Here is a 16,240-nt window from a genome sequence, read left to right on the forward strand (position 1 = left end):
TTTTGAGTTTTTCTAACACATTCTTTCTTGAATCACTATAAATAAGGAATTAATGTGTCTATTTCTTTAGGCAGAGACCCTTTACTTCAGCAATAGTTAAATATACAGTTTAAAGAAATAATATCATGACAGCAACATGAAACCAATGGAATGTACTGGCCAGTTAATTCCTGCCTCCTCCCTGCCTCCCTGTCCCAAGTGCTTTCTGATATTATAGGTAGAAGAGTCCCATCTTTAGAACCATGGCTGTTTTTTTCAACACAGTTTACCCGGTACTTAGCACGGTGCCTCATACATAGCAGACTCTCAATAAATATGCCGTTTTACACAGGTGGAAGGAAACAAACACGCCTTAGAGACCTATTATGTGTGAGGTCCTGCGTGAAGTTATTTCCACATATATTGGATTGGCCAAAAAGTCCATTTAGTTTTTTTGTTGTTCTTGTAAAATAAAAGACACATTTTTCATTTTCACCAACAACATATTTTGAGTATACAGGCTATCGCTTGCTATTGGCTGCTAGTGGGCTGAGGCCAGGGGCGCTGCTAAGCTAAACATCTTCCAATGCATAAGACAGCCAGCCCCACAGCAAAGAATTACTTGAGCAAAATGTCAATAGGACCAAGAAACTTCATAAACCACTTTTGACATGTTTGATCAGTCACAGCACCTTCTCCATACACTGCACAAAAATTTTTTTGTGTGTGTTTCAATTGCATTTTTACCTTTCTTGAAATAATAAAGCATAATACGCCAAAAAGGTTACGTATTTTTCCATCTTTAATATTAAAATGGCAGCACAAAAATTCACCAATTTTGATGTTTTCTTAAATGCATGATGATATGACAGCTTTTATAATACGATCTAACAAAATTGTTTCAAATGAAGTTAAAGACAACTAAATACTACTAGAGACATTGTACGGTAAAAACTAGACAAACTTTTTAGTCAACCCAATACATAACCAAAAGTTTTCACATTTTTCATTGATATGGAAAGCAAGAGAAATGAAGTTTATTGATATGACACAAGTCTAGAGTGACAGACAAGCTTTACAGACTTCAGTCTATTTTTGCCTGGTCACCCTGAGACTTATAAGCAAACAATGTCCTTGAGTTTTAACTCAAGATGATTTTTCATCAGCTTTGTTGGTTCCTAGGTTTCTTCTGCCGGTGGCATTTCAGCATTTCAACCTTTCTCCACCAAGGCCAGCTTGCCTGGCTCTTACATAAAGGGCCTTACAGTCCACTTAGTATAATAGAGAATAAACTTTCTCAGAGGAGTATGGACTCAAAGGAAAAAGATCCAGCTTCCAGATTTGGGATCCGACCTATTAGGTGTTCCTGGCAAATATGTCTCAAGCCTTTTTGCATGCATTTATATTTAAAATTCAATTATCTGCAAAATAAAGGGGCTGAAATAGGCAATTAATTCACTTACTCAACTTTTTGCCTGGTGCTGGAGATATAAAGATATCCAAGATAGAATAAAAACAAACTCCTGCCTTTACGGATATCGCAGTCAATTGAGGTCTCATTTCATGCTACCTCAAATATTCCTTTTAATTCTAAAACATTAGAAATCTATGTCCTGGCACCCCAAATGTCAATTTAACTTTGTAGCAGTAATTTCAAGCCATGCTTGTTATATCAGACCAACTACAAGTAAAAGTGCATGGCACATGAGAGAAATTACATTGGATCTCAATAACCAATGGTTATAGAACTATAATGAAAAAACAGACTATTTAAGAAAAAAAAAAATCTTTCCTTTAAATCTCACTTCAGCACCTGAACAGTAGGAGAGCTTATTGTTTCCATGAGCCTTTTTCAGTCCTGGTTCTATTGATGAAGTACAATATTGAACAATATTCTGGCAGACTTTAAATGGTGACTGAGATTACAGGCGGCAAAGTAGGCTGAGAAATCAGACACCCTACCATACTTCACTATGAGAACAAAGTAAGGTGTATTTATTTTATTGGACAGTTTGAATTTATTATAGGTTGCTCATAATTTCCTGTCTCATTTCTTTAGGACTCTTGGAATTTATGTCAGGATGTCTTAGGTTATCACACTCCTTCCCTCTTTGGACCTAGCATTTATGCCAACAGGCTGAATTGACTCAGAGAAAGTCCCCGGACAAAAATTGAAGGAGAAAATACCCAAAGCTTTAGTTGAAGAATGGCAGAAACTTTGGAAAAAAATCTGAAAAAGCAATGAAGATGAAAATGGAAACTCTGTGAAAATTAATGTAGTGCAGAATTGGCGACATACCACTTATTTCTTTAAACAAATACAAGAAAGGACCCGCTTATGAGGTGCACCCAAATAATTCACAGGTGGTGAAACTATTAGAGTCCTGCAATTTCTTGCCTCAGAAGTGGAATAAATCTCCTGCATTAAAAATGGTGTATGCTCGTACGTGTGATTTTTTCTATTTCCTTTCTCTCAGCTACCCCCCTTTCCATTGACAAGGCCTTTTGGGTTTTATTGTAATTAACTTATTTTTAATAAGAATTTTAGAGAAAAATCTAGAGAGGAAGGGAGATGCAAACTTTATAGTAATTGCACTTACAGAAATATAAGTTTGAATGGAATATGCTTGTTTTTTTTCATGGTTCAGTTATTACAAAGCAAGCACAATGTGGTGGAAACTACATTAGTTTGAAGTTTGCCAGCATGATGCTCCAATGATAACGGGGCAGATGGAAACTCTCTAGATATTGGTCACACATAATAAATGGTAATTCTCACAATGATAAGAATTTGCTTTGAAAATAATTTTTCCCTAAAGAATTAATCTTAACTAAAACTATTCTAGTATGTTCTGTTGCACAAATTGATATTCTAAACTGTGGAAATTGGGGAAAAAAATTTAATGTTTGAAGTCAAACACTGACTGATAATATCCATAAAAATAATACATTAATAATCTGTGGGAAGCCATAATTTACATTTACACCTGGATAAGAGAATTAAACAGATAGAATCTGCATAGGTGCAGACAGTTACCAGATGAGCCATTTTGTTGAACAACTGAAAATAATAGCCATCAAAGAACTATTCACTTCAGAAGAGTTTTCTGAAACATTTAAAAAATAACTCTGACACCACAATGTCCAATTAACAACCAAACTCTTCATTGTAAAGACTCTCTTAATCTATCTTCCATGGAGCTTGGCTCTTTGTTGGGTATATAGCTAGTGATAGATAAATGATTTTTACAGGAATTAAAATAATCACTTGAGGCTTTACAGTACTTTGAAGTTTACAAAAACACTTCAACATCTAATTCTGCATTTGCCTCTCATGTTATGTGGGACGAGCAACAGTACATGGATGAGGAGACGGGAGTTGGAGTAAGTTATGTGACTAGGCCATGACCAGGGAGCTGGACTCGGTGCTATAGCCCAGATGGTTATACATTAACACTAGTGCCACTTTCATGGCCTCCTAGAATAATGTCTCAAAGACAGTTTGAGATGAGGTATACTCAAGTAGTGTATTTTACTTCATATGCTTCTGTGTGAAACATTTATCTTCTTTGGTTGTAGGAGTCTGTTTCCCTCTGTCACTTATTCACTCCTTTAGTTTCTGACATCTGTCTCTGGAACTGCATTGGTGTTGTGCCTTGGTGTCTGTGTCTCAGTAACTTTTGTTTGTTTGTTTCCTTTGCCTGCCCCTTAGGTCTGTATGGTTCTGTGTCCTTGACTAGGTTGGTTGCTCCTGCTCTGCTCCAGGAGATCAGACCCCAACTGTTCACCACAGGCCTGCCTCTCTTGCTTCCTTTCCTTATTTCTTACTGCTCCCCTCACTCTTGGATCCTATGTTTAAGAAATGGATGTGAACCCATTTCCTATTTTTCCTGCAGTACTAGCATATATCCCCAAGTACTTAGCATGTTCTAAGTATGTGATATTTGCAAACCACAAAGATTAAACACCATTAGGATGACATGGCCCCTTCTTATTTCAATTTTCCCATATAATAAGTGGAAAGTAGTATCAGTACTTACTTATCAGTGAGTACTAGCATGCTTGTCATCTAAATTGGAAGCACATGCTATATGAAAAGGTTTTCAGTTTAACAAATAACACCTTCCTGCAATTCTCAGTGTTTTAACACAACAAAAGTTTATTTCTTGCTTGTGGTTAAATGAATGTCCACAAAGGTAAATCTGTGAGAGTTACAGTGTAGTCACTCAGGGACTGAGGCCTTCCATTTGGTGACTCTGTCATTCCCTAGAGTCCTGAAGTTCTTTACTGGATTCTCTGCATCCAGCAGGCAGAAAAAGAGAGTGCTTGGTGCTTAAAGTATTACATGAGAGATATTAGGCCTAGAAGTGCCATATTTCACTTCTAACTACAATTTATTGACTAGAATTCACTCATATTGCTACATCTACTGACAGAGAAGGCTGGGAAATATAGTTTATCTTAGTGCTGAGTAGTAAAAAGAAATGAGTTTCTGTGATTCCATTGTACTATCTCCGCTAAAATAAGAGTTTATAACTACCTTACCGTTTTATAAAACTGTGGCTAATGTAAATATCATTTTATTCTTGAGGATCAATTTCATAAAAGAAAAAACAGCTGAGAACTAAATGAATTTAAAAAGATAAGAAACATCCAAAATTCATTCTATTAACAACAGGAGGGATTGTTGTTCATTGTGTGGATGTGGATGTTTGAGAGAAAGAAAAATAAAATAAAATAGATGTGTCTTCTCTTTGAAATTTCTTAGGATTATTGACTTCGTCTTATCAACATCAGGATTAGTGAAATGCTTCATATATGAAATGGATATTCACATTTTCCCTTGTTACATGTATTTTATCTTCTTTTTACCTTCTCCTGACAAGTTATTCTTATTCATCCATTTATTCATTCATTAAAAAAATTTATTGAGACCTAATTACCAGACATTCTGAGAGAAGTAGGAGGAACAACTCATTCTTTCTGTTGTCAGCCACAACTTTGCGGAGCAGACAGACATGTAAGTACAGTCTGAGAAGCACAATGACAGAGATAAATGCATGAAAGCACAAGAATTAGAAGAAGTTACAGTTGAAAATATTAGAGAATATAAGTAAGTATTTATGCCTCTGAAAAACAGTCATTAAATGCTGACTACATGTAGCTATATATTATTAGTGGAATTTGGGGTGGGGGTAGTCAAACAGAGAAATTGCAGTATTTCTTTTAATAAAGGTTAAATAATTAGTGAGATAAGATATATTTCTAAGACTGATATATAGACCAATGATAAATATAGGAAAACATTCAAACTGATTAATAAATACCGAGCTTCTAGAAATAAAACAAATGAAAATTCAGAGGTCATTGTTGGCAGAGGTCATTGTTGGCTGCAGGCTACTACCACTGGGGCATCTTTGTGACATGGCCAGAAAACTTCTACCTGCCCTACATGCTGGGTATCTAGTTAGCAAAGTCCCAGGGAGGGGAAATCAGAACAGTTAAGCTTTATTCAATGTAGGTTTTAATCTTGGAGTTCGGGAATTGGGGAGATTTAGTCATTTACTTTTGAGCTCATGGAAAGAAGGGATTGATAGCAACAGCTCACCCCAGTGAGCAGGCAGGCTCCCTTCACAGCTGTGCTGGCCTATTTCAATTAGGATCCTTTAGGACTGACATCACCCCCTGGTATGCCAGTCCTAAGTCGCTCATGAGCCAGTTCTGCCAATCAAGCCAAAATTCAACCACATGGTATGGTTGTTATGATGTAGACAGAAAATGACATGGACTTGTCTCATTCTGGTGAAAACATAAAGTTTGAAGCCAGCTCTCTAGAAGAAGTTAGGAAAAACGGCAAGACTGTAAAACTTAATTTAGACACATTTTCCTGTGATTATCTCAACTCATGATGATTCAAGGAATGCTCTCACTCAAAAAAAAAAAAAAGGCTAATCTTTTTATGCTAATGAAGAGGTCTCTTTTGAGTCATTGACTCATAAGAACACAAGAACTAGAAGGATATGCATAATGAGGGAAGGGTCGAATGGAACTTAAATAAATAGATGTGAGAAATTTAAATAATTAGACCTTGAACCTGGAATAGACAAATTTCAAGCAGAGTTGTCACTTGACCAAAGAAACTGGAGTCTACATATGAAGTTAGAAAACACCAAATATGTGGAGAATTGGAGAACTGCGAGTCTCCATAAATTCTTTTATCTTAATTTAGTTCACAAACAATTATGATGCTTGTATATATGAGACATTCTACTAGGTGTTGCAGAAAATGCAGAAATTCACAGGAAATGTATTGCTCCTGAAAGAGTTTTAAGTTATATTTTGATTAAATCATAATAAAAGGGAGAACTGAAACACCAGATCCCGCCTCATCCAAACATAAATCCTGTACAAAATGCACCAAAATAAACTTGGTTAAAAAAATAAGTAAGGAGTACGGGGGTTAACCACACTGTACCGGTTAAAATTACATAAATTAAATCACCTTTCATGTAGTTATAAGGACATAAGGATGACCTTTGTGCAACTACTAAGTTTGAGTAACAGCTTACCCCATGATATGCTAGATAACTGTTTTCTGGTTTATGAACACATTGATAAAGGGGAATCAACATGTATTAACACTCATTGAAATGTACAAATATATTCATTTATTCATTCTCTCACTTTCTCTCAAAAGTCTTCAATATCCATATAGTCTTTCAAGGAAAAAAATTCCTGGTGTAACAAGATTCTTTTGTAGTTCACTAGTGACCACTATTGGACATACTTCTCTCAACTTATATAAAGCAATAGCACTGGCTCACATGAAAATAATAACGGAGGCCAGATAACGGTCCTGAACAGACTGAAACACTAAAAACAGGAGCCTGAGAAAACAAAAATGCAGCTGACCATGTCTAGACACGAAACTTCACAAAAACATGAAGAAAATAATGTTAAAAGAAATGCCTCACTATGTTTTGCAGATTTATGTAAAAGGATCCTGAAGTTTGACTTCAAGACAATCGAGGCATGATAATAAGCAAAAGATGTAGAATGAACAGTTATAGAAAGGTACTTGTGCATACACACACACGAATACACACATACAAACACTCACTCTCATTGCAGCAGGCCACAATCTGCTATAAATAAGGGATTTAACATTCATTCCACAAGCTAAAGGTGCTTCTCACCATCGCAGACAGATCCACTTAGATAGTAGTGGAGGAGATTGCCAGAGTTAACTGAAGGGAATGGGCTATTGTGTTTGACTGGTTTCCATGTATAAATTAGTGCAGAGAAGAAAAAGAAATTCAACAGAAAAACACATGTACTTTATTATAATTCTAAGTGTTATCCTTGCAACTTCTACAATAGCAGGCGAAAGAGCTTAAAACCACTTAAAAGAACACAAAGCAAATGCAAATTTGATTAAATGCCTTCCTGACAAGAAGCGATTTGACTTTAAGTTTGGATGGACACATATGTCAATGGCTGGTCATGGTTTCTACAACATTCCTTTGGAACTAAACAATTTGGGACAAAAAAGGGAGAATAATAAAAGAGAAGCAGGGTGGGAAGATGTGGAAAGTTGGGTTAAGTGGCTCAATTTGATCTGAATATCAGGATGAAAATCTCTTGATCAGTACTACTGTCCTAGGTGTCCAGAATAAAAATAAAGTCTATGACGTATGAGCTTTGCATAAAAATATGAGTGGTAGCTTAAAATAGATACAAAAGACAAAGGGACCTCATATTTCTCAGGAATAATGCTCCAAATAAAAACAAGTTTGGTGATACTTGTCACACTCATGAACCAAGTCATGATACAGATGATTCAGCTGTCAGTGATATGAAGGCTATTTTGAAGTTGAAACTGGCTTGCCACTAAACAAACAGGATGTTTTCCAATTAAGTTAAAGGGATCTTTCAAAATTGCTTAATTTAATTATAAGAGTAGACAGACTCTTATAATGTATGAAAGAACTAGAGGAAAAACAAGCCAACCAGTTCAATCTCTCTATCTAGACTGAAGGTTGAAGGGTGGGGAGAGAGAGAGAGAGAGAGAGAGAGAGAGAGAGAGAGAGAGATTGATGCAAGAGAAAACATTGATTAATTGCCTCTTGTAAGATCTCAGACCTGGGATCAAACTTGCAATCTAGGTATGTGCCCTGACCAGAAATCAAACCCACAATCTTTCGGTGCATGGAACAACACTCCAACCAACTGAGCCACCTGGCCAGGGCACACTTCTAGTTCTAAGTCAACTATTGAACAGGCTAAAGATCACTTTCTCTTAGGTCAGTAACTTAATTTTGGCTACAAAGCTAAACGTAGCCATTAATGAGCAAGTGTAACAATTACCTATGATATTGTACACATCTTTACTGGCCAAGATGATGCAAAAAACCGAAATATCTCAAAGTCCACAGACCAACCTATGCCATTGCTTCCAATTGCTAAGCATTTTATAATCACAGTACAAAACAAACAAGTTATTTTCTTTCCATTAGTGTTTGATTTGGGGGCTCAAATATAAGTTTATTTTCTTATCTGTAAAATGGGTTTTAAAATGTCTTATTGGCAAGGTTTTTGTGCGGATGATTTGTAATACTGTTCAAACAACTGGCCTAGTGTCTGGCCCTTCAGGACACACAGTACATGGCAGGTACTAGTAATGCTGCTATCACTCTGCACAGGGCTGTGTCTTGGCACTCACCAATTAGTTCTCTTCCTTTTCTAGCATTACACAACTCTCAGAATCCCTGTTCATTTAAATACAGGTATGAAATAAACCTGGGTTTGATTTCATGTTATCCTCAATATAATTACTGTAATTTAAACAAAATGTGTTTTATGTTTTAAATCTGAAAAAAGTCTCATTATGTGCTCAAATACACATATGAAGAGTCAACATATCAAAGATGGATATAATGCACTTACCAAAAGGGTAACAAAACAATCTGTTCCTGAATGGGAAAGTTTTTCCAAAGTAAAATGAGATCATACTTCATATGGAAGATAGCAAAAAAGTAATGTGTACTGGTAATTTGCTTTGTGATACAATTAGATGGGAAAAGAACACACACTTTTTTAAAATCACAAAGGAGAAAAAGGGGGGACAACCTAATGGTCTGTATATAAGTAACACGTCCCATATGGAAAAAATGAGACACCTTTCATAAATTGCTTGCTTCGCTAGTCATAAAGCACACCTAAACATTCTGCTTTTTATATTCCTCCGAACAACTAAAACTCACAGTCCATTCATGCTTAAAATTCAGTTTGCCTTTAAATTTTCAGGAAAACTTAAAAATATATTTCTATATTTACAGCATTTGCAATGTAGCATTATGATTTCTTGGCTACAATGATGCAAGTAAGTGGGAATGTATAAAATAGTTAATCACTGTCTGATTACTTTATCTGATGAATCTTCCTGGAGTTTTTCAGTTTGTACCAAATGGCTTACTTCCCTTCTTATAATTATAGTGCAGATCAAATTTGCCAGAATGTAATCAGAACAAAACATTCCTTCACTATTGACGAATCAATGCAACCTATATATTCATTGAATTTTTACCTTGTTCCCTTCTTGCCTGTTGCCTTCTGAGGAAGTGCTGGCATGCCATAAATGTGACAGGGAGAGCTACAATCACGTTTGTTTGGAATCAGTGTGTGCAAATTTTGGAATCAAACCTTCAGATGAGGTTTACTAAGCTGCCTGCCCAGAACACTCTGGTTTAAAAAAATGTGCATTGCTATTAATATTTTGAGTGTAGATTTTTTTGGACAGTAAATGTTCATTTTCTGCCCATAAAACCAAGTATGAGTCACAATGGAACATTTACTTTGAGTCAAAAATGCAGTGTGTGCTGATGTTCAAGAGCAGAGCATCTTATCACTGTGACTATGGAAAGCAGCCGTACAGAAAGTCAGCATTTTCTTCTTCTTCAAGAGCATATCTGAGATCAAAGACTATAATCCTCAATTCATAAATACCAGCATTAACTTGTATCCATAGATGACTTGCAGTAATTATGAGCTATAACCTGCGTTGGCTGCAAAGAGGTTCTCTTTCCCTCTTTTACCTGGTTCCGTAGCACATGTTCACAGAGGGAGAAGAATTCTTAAAAGGCAGTGGGGGAAAGCCCCTCACAGCCCATCCTTCAAAAAATTCCAGGAACTGCAATGAGTGAGTTTGATGTGAGAACGCCTGTCATCCAAATTCCAAGCATACGCACACCATTTATACAGTCCCCAGCTCACAAACATTGTGCAGGCTATCCCAAAGTTCATGTCTCGATATTATTATATACCTCTAACTAATCCCGCAACGTCTGGCAGACTTCATTTTCCTTGGGAAGTTGGGATTCAAGTTCTGAAAGAATTTTTTTTTTAATTATGTAGGATATTCTACCTGGAGTTTGAAGATAAAGATACACCCTACACACATACACAGCACCCCAACAGCGCCCAGACTAAATGGCAACAGCAATGTATAGAAAGGAAAAGGCATTTACCAGGAGCAGGAAAGCCAGAAAGAGGAGCGGTGTGCCAGGAGTTGCCCGACGGCAGCATTCCATGCTTGGATCCTTGCCGGAATCCGAGTCGGACACTGAATAAGCTGCTAAGTGCTCCTCTGCCTGCTGTCACATCCAGTCCTGGTGCTAACACTCCAGCCCTGCCTATCAGCTTCCATCAGCCCCGCTCACATTTCCTGACTAGGGGTGGGTGGGTAGGTGAATGGGTGGGGGGTAAGCTGAATGGAATCTCTCTCGGAGCAGGCAGCCAGCCAATCAGGCTCCTGCTAATCAGACATGCTGAATAACAAAGCCAGGGGGACAGAGAAAGTGTAACAGTGAGAGCAAAAAAAAAAAAAAAAAAAAAGGGGGTGGGGTGGAGGGATGGGGGGGAGGACTAAAAAGAAAGGAGACCAGAGCACGCAGCAGGGCGAGGAGAGAAATGCAAAAGATGCAGAATTGCACAAGATGAAGCCAAGCCCTGTGCTATTAACTAACCTGGTTTGTACTTTGTGAGATCCATTTCTCTTTGCCATTTGCGTGTGCTGATGATGCCTGTTGCTTTGTGAAGTACAGTAGCTCCCTGTGACTCTGTATTGTTCCATTCAGGAGAGAAACTTAATCCCTGTCAATATATAACATATGCCATAAAGGGAAAGAATCACAGACAAAACCTGACTTAATGTGCCCTTTAAATGTGCTCTGTACAACTGCTTTATTCCTCTTCCATAAAGTTGCTCTTTATTTTCCCCCTTGACTTGGAAAAGGGAGACTATATAAATTTTTGAAAGTTACTCACTAAACCTGAATAGTGGCATAAGTTACTTTGCACGTTAATGGCTTGATCTGTAAAAAAGGGAAGTTGGCTCTTTGTAATGTGACAACTTAAAACATTCCAAAGCTTACTAAGGCTGAAGGCACAATTAGAAATTTAGATCCACTAGTTTTAAAAGAAGCCTTTAACAAAGACTTGGGATGAGTGGCACTGAAATTTGGGATTGAAGAACAGCCTGGTTTTGACACACTGCCAACTCTCAAGTATCTGCTTTAGCGCGGTGGGGGTGGGGGTGGGGTGAATTAAATCTTCAGTTAATCCCCAAATCTTTTAACTGACAGTTTCAGCCTCCTTCTTCATGTCCTTTATCAGAGCTTATATACTGCAGCAGAAAAGGCTGAAGTAGGTTTTACCTCCGTTTTCCTTCCACTGCTGCCAGAAGGCGGGATGTGAAGATGACCTTCCAGGTCCAGCCCAGCCCTGGAGGAAGTGCTAATGAGCAGTGAAATGATGACAATGCCAAGAGAAGGCCAGGAAGCTTCTATGTCAGGTTAATCCACCAGCAGGCAAAATTGCACTCTACCAGAGGAGGATTTAATTACAGTATTAGAAAAGTGTCAAGTGTCCAACAAGGACGTTTTTCTCCTTATCTGCTAAGGAAATCATTGGGTTTTTGAAAGAATGGAATAGCAAACTTGGCCTTACATTTCCATAGGCATGTCAGCAGGAAGTTCTTCCTTTATAGATCTCCTGATAGCTGAGAAATAGATATAGTGGAGGTAGCAGACACTTAGAATTAATGTTCTTTCCTTTCATTAAAAAATACCAACAAGAGGCATGAAACACACAAGTACGGAAAACGTGATGAAGCCATATAGGCATTCTGCCTATATATGTATCTGCAGTGCTACTTTTTAAAATGGTGAAGAAGAGCAGGTTGTTCAACTTCAGGTTACTTACTTTGTATGGCATAGCAATTAAAGACAGAAGAGCTTTAAAATTCCCATTTTTAACCTGTTAGGAGAGTCAAGGGCATACAATGATCCACCTTTTCCTTCTCTAGAAAAATGGATAGTATAAGTCCATAACACAGAAGGTCTTTTCTTAAAGCATGCATTTCTCTTTCACAAAGATTCATTTATCAAATCTCTCAGAAACTAGCTAATGCTTACAAGCTAAAGAGTATTCATGAGTAATTGTAAATATACTTGACTGGTGTTATCTGAAATCTGTATCATGTTAAAAAATGATTTGATTGAAATAAACCTTCATTTATATTATATATCTCCCTTTTACGCATTAGAGCTTTCTGCTACAGGGTTTTTTCTCCTATCAGTGTCATTGGCCAAAGACTTCTAGCTAGTTCTGTAAAAAAATGGAATATTTAATCTAACACCACTTTCTCTTTCCGTGCACATAAATTTCATTCATTAAGCAAGTCAAAGGGAAAGAACAGATGGCAGAGAAGGAATAATAGCAAAAATGGTAATGGCACAATACCATTTGTAAAAGAATAGAAGAAATGGTTGTTAAGAGAATAACTGGTAGCCACTTGTATGGTAGTCTAGATTCCTTCCTGCTTTGGAAATAAGTACTGCCTAGATATATTGAGTTAGAGATTTCTGCCTTGGAGCTTTGATGGACATGTCAATGTACAGCAAGATAGTCACCTCAACAGTTACTGAATAGTATAATATTTTTAAGTTGAGCTCTAAAATTTGTTGAATACCTGGAGGATCCCCACCACAGTGTCTTATACTTCTGGCCCTTATGCTCATAGCATTTCCTTTCCTGTTGGGGGTGCCCCAAGGAATGAGGAAAAGCAGTGGCATCGTCCAGCATCACACACTGTAGGGCAAACTACAAGGTTACTGTAACTTCAGAAATAGAAGAACAAGATCAAGTTGGATTAGGGTGATTGAGGTAAAATTTGGGGATGAGCTAATTTTGATGACTAGCAAAGTTTATATGATAGCTTTAAAGTTTACAAAATCATTTTACACCCACAATCTCATTTGATCTTTTTGACTACTCTGTGAAGTTAGTTAAATAACTCACCCCATTTTAGTTATGTGAAAACCGAGGCTAAGAGAAATGAAGTGACTTGCCTCGGGCACCACTGGCTAAAACTGGCTTTTGAACGAGATCTTCTGACTTTGACTCCCTTTCAGCTCATATGTATGTGTGTGTGTGTGTGTGTGTGTGTGTGTACATACATACATATATTTCTATGCATATATGTGTTTCACACACTCACAGACTTTCAGATGTTGGTAGTGGTGTTATAGTGAGTAGAGTGTAAGCTTATAGTAAAGGCAAAGGAGCAGAGGGCAGGGTACCCAGCTTTTACTATGGGTATATGTTACCTGACAGTGGAAAGTATCTTATATTAGTGTATAACTTCTCTGTCTCCTATTTTCGTCACTTCTAAAACCTTTATCAGTGTCAAGGACAAATAACATCAAACTCTAGGTAATCTAGGTCCATACTAATGGCAGCCTGGGAAAGGCCTCTTATGGCATCTGAACAGGGCATTGGCTGAGTTCCTTTTTTCCTCTTCAGGTATCTAAATTAAAGCTGTCTGCCAGTGTCTGAGTGGCGGCAGAAGCAACAGCAGCAGCCGCAGCTGCTGTAATACTGGTTACCGGCTCCCTGCACAATATATTAGGTGAAATAAAAGCAGAAGCAAGAGTGTCGGGGCTGTCTGAAGCATCATTCCAAATGGTATGGATTTAACAATACTTAATTTAAAAAACACTAGCTTGGACAGGAGCAAGCTGTTAACATTCAGTGTACTTTATGGCAGGAAAGAGTGAGCTAAACTCTTGGAATTTCTCTCCCTGGGGAGAGTATGTTACAGTGTTCATGCTGGAGCCACCTGTCTCTTCCTGAGATTCAACCTTCTTGAGTGGCCCTCCAGTTGCAGTAACTGGGGTGGAGAAGGCAGATCATCCTTTGAAAAGAACTCAGGCATGGGGAGTGTTGACTAGCTCTGGGTAGGGCCTCATCTCCCCTTCTGAAAGAGGTGGTTACAGCAGTGCCTGAGCCTTACTGTTCTCACGGGCACATGTGGAAGTTGTGTGATTTCCCTGGCTAATTCTGAAAATTAAAGGGAAAAAAAATGGTGTGAGAATGAATAAGATAAAGCTACAGGAAGCCAAATGCTGGTCTCAGGGACATGGCTGGAATTTGAGTAGGTGTCTAGCTCTCCAATTCACCTAATACCCATTTAACACCCAAGTGATTGGAGTGTTTGCTAACATTTTCAAATCATCTTTCACACCTACCATAATGTGATATGAACAGAAATTTTATAGGGTAGAGAGAAATTATTATCCTCATTTTACTGATGAGGAAACTAGTGTTCTTTTTAAAATAAGTGTGTTCATCAAAGTTACTTATTAGCAGGTAAAAAATTGGAGCCATATCTAAGGTGGTTTGACTTTCCCCTGGACAACTCTCTGAGAAATTGATGAAAATAGCTACAGTTATTGAGTCTCTCAATGTTAGGCACTGTTCTAATTACGTACTTTATATTTATTATTTCTTTTAATTCTTACAACAACCCTAGAGAGTAGGTACACATATTATCCTCATATGGATGTTATTTATGGCAGGTCAGCCATCAACATTCATTCCAACCAGTGCCTTCCTGAAACAGAGACCAGCAACTGAGAAACTAAATTTCACAGACTCCCTTGCAGCTAGAGTACTAGATATAATTTAGATTTGGCCACTCAGAAACACTTCCATAAGATTTGGAAGGTGGAAGTGAGGCAGAGACCACATTTCATTGTTTGTGCTTGTAAAAATGACTACAGAGCAATGTCGTTTTTCAGCAGCCATGCTAGCCAGTCACTACCTTTGTAAATGTCAAGAGGCAGGCTTGGGAAATGCAGTTGACTAGATGGATCACAGAATGTGGGCATGGTTCTTGCAGCCCTCACAATTCCATTCAGTCGGTAACTTCTGGTTATAAAAGAGGCAGCAGCTCCTGTGGTGAGCTGTTGCTATAGGATAGCATGGGAATCTCCAAAAAGCTTAAACTACAGATTTTTTCCATTGGTAATTCCAATTTTCTGTTAGTTAATTAATATCCCATAACATAACATCTTATGCTTAGATTAGCAAGGATGAATTCTGTTTTCTGCAACAGAATCCTTGATTGAAAAATCCTATTTAACAAGAAAACTGAGGCCCAGAGAATTAGACATCTTGCCTAAGATCACACACCCAGAGAGGGGAAAGGCCAACATAGGAACCTAGACCATCTGTGTTCCTAACCGTTATGTGACACTGTTTCTTTGTATAGCAAAGGGCTGTAGGAATTTAAAGAAGGGGAAGGTCATTGCCAGTTTGAGGACTCAGTGAGAGCACTCAAGTGGAAGAACTAGAAACTGAAAAAGACCTTGAGATACACAGAGTCTTTTAGGAGATGGGGGGAGGGGGGGGCTTTTCAGGTGAATAGAACAGAGTAAGCAGAGAGAAAGCAGGAACATTTGAGACCTAGGCTTTTACTTACTCAGACCCACACTATTTCAAGCTGTTTAAAGGGGGAAAAAGCGTGTTTTAAAATTCTTTGTCCCATTGTCTCCCTTTCTCTATGAAGTGTCTAGCACGGCATGTTACATATGGAAGAAACACAATACATTTTAAAATTTGATTTGATTTGTCTCTAGCTGCTCAACACACTAAGAGCCTCAGCTCACACTTTTTCCTAGTGCCTGCAATGCTTAATTCAAAGCTTCTCACATTGCAGGTACTTGGTTAAACTCTGTGACCCCAGCCAGTAGCAGAGAGTAATTCTGAAGGTTGCTTGGTGTAGTGCAAAGAATACAGATTTTGGAACCAATCAGTTCAAATCCTAGCTGTTCCACTGATTATCAGAAAAACTTTAAGGAAATAAATTGCTGAAAGTCTCTGAGCCCAGTCTTTGCTTTGTTTTGTTTTGTTTTTGTTT

General features: G+C 37.8%; 1 protein-coding gene across 1 annotated transcript in view; it reads right to left on the minus strand.

Moving 5' to 3' along the window:
• ADAMTSL1 (ADAMTS like 1) overlaps positions 1–10,660 on the minus strand; it is a 400,901-nt gene extending 390,241 nt beyond the window's left edge. The window contains exon 1 of the mRNA XM_090274075.1: positions 10,506–10,660. Within this exon, the coding sequence (XP_090130201.1) occupies positions 10,506–10,568 (63 nt within the window). The 5' untranslated portion in view covers positions 10,569–10,660. The remainder of the gene's footprint in view (positions 1–10,505) is intronic.
• Between the last annotated feature and the right edge of the window lie 5,580 nt (positions 10,661–16,240).

The sequence above is a fragment of the Furipterus horrens genome, unplaced genomic scaffold (genome assembly GCF_987537825.1).
Source record: "Furipterus horrens unplaced genomic scaffold, mFurHor1.1.pri manual_scaffold_4, whole genome shotgun sequence".
NCBI classification, from domain to species: Eukaryota; Metazoa; Chordata; class Mammalia; order Chiroptera; family Furipteridae; genus Furipterus; species Furipterus horrens.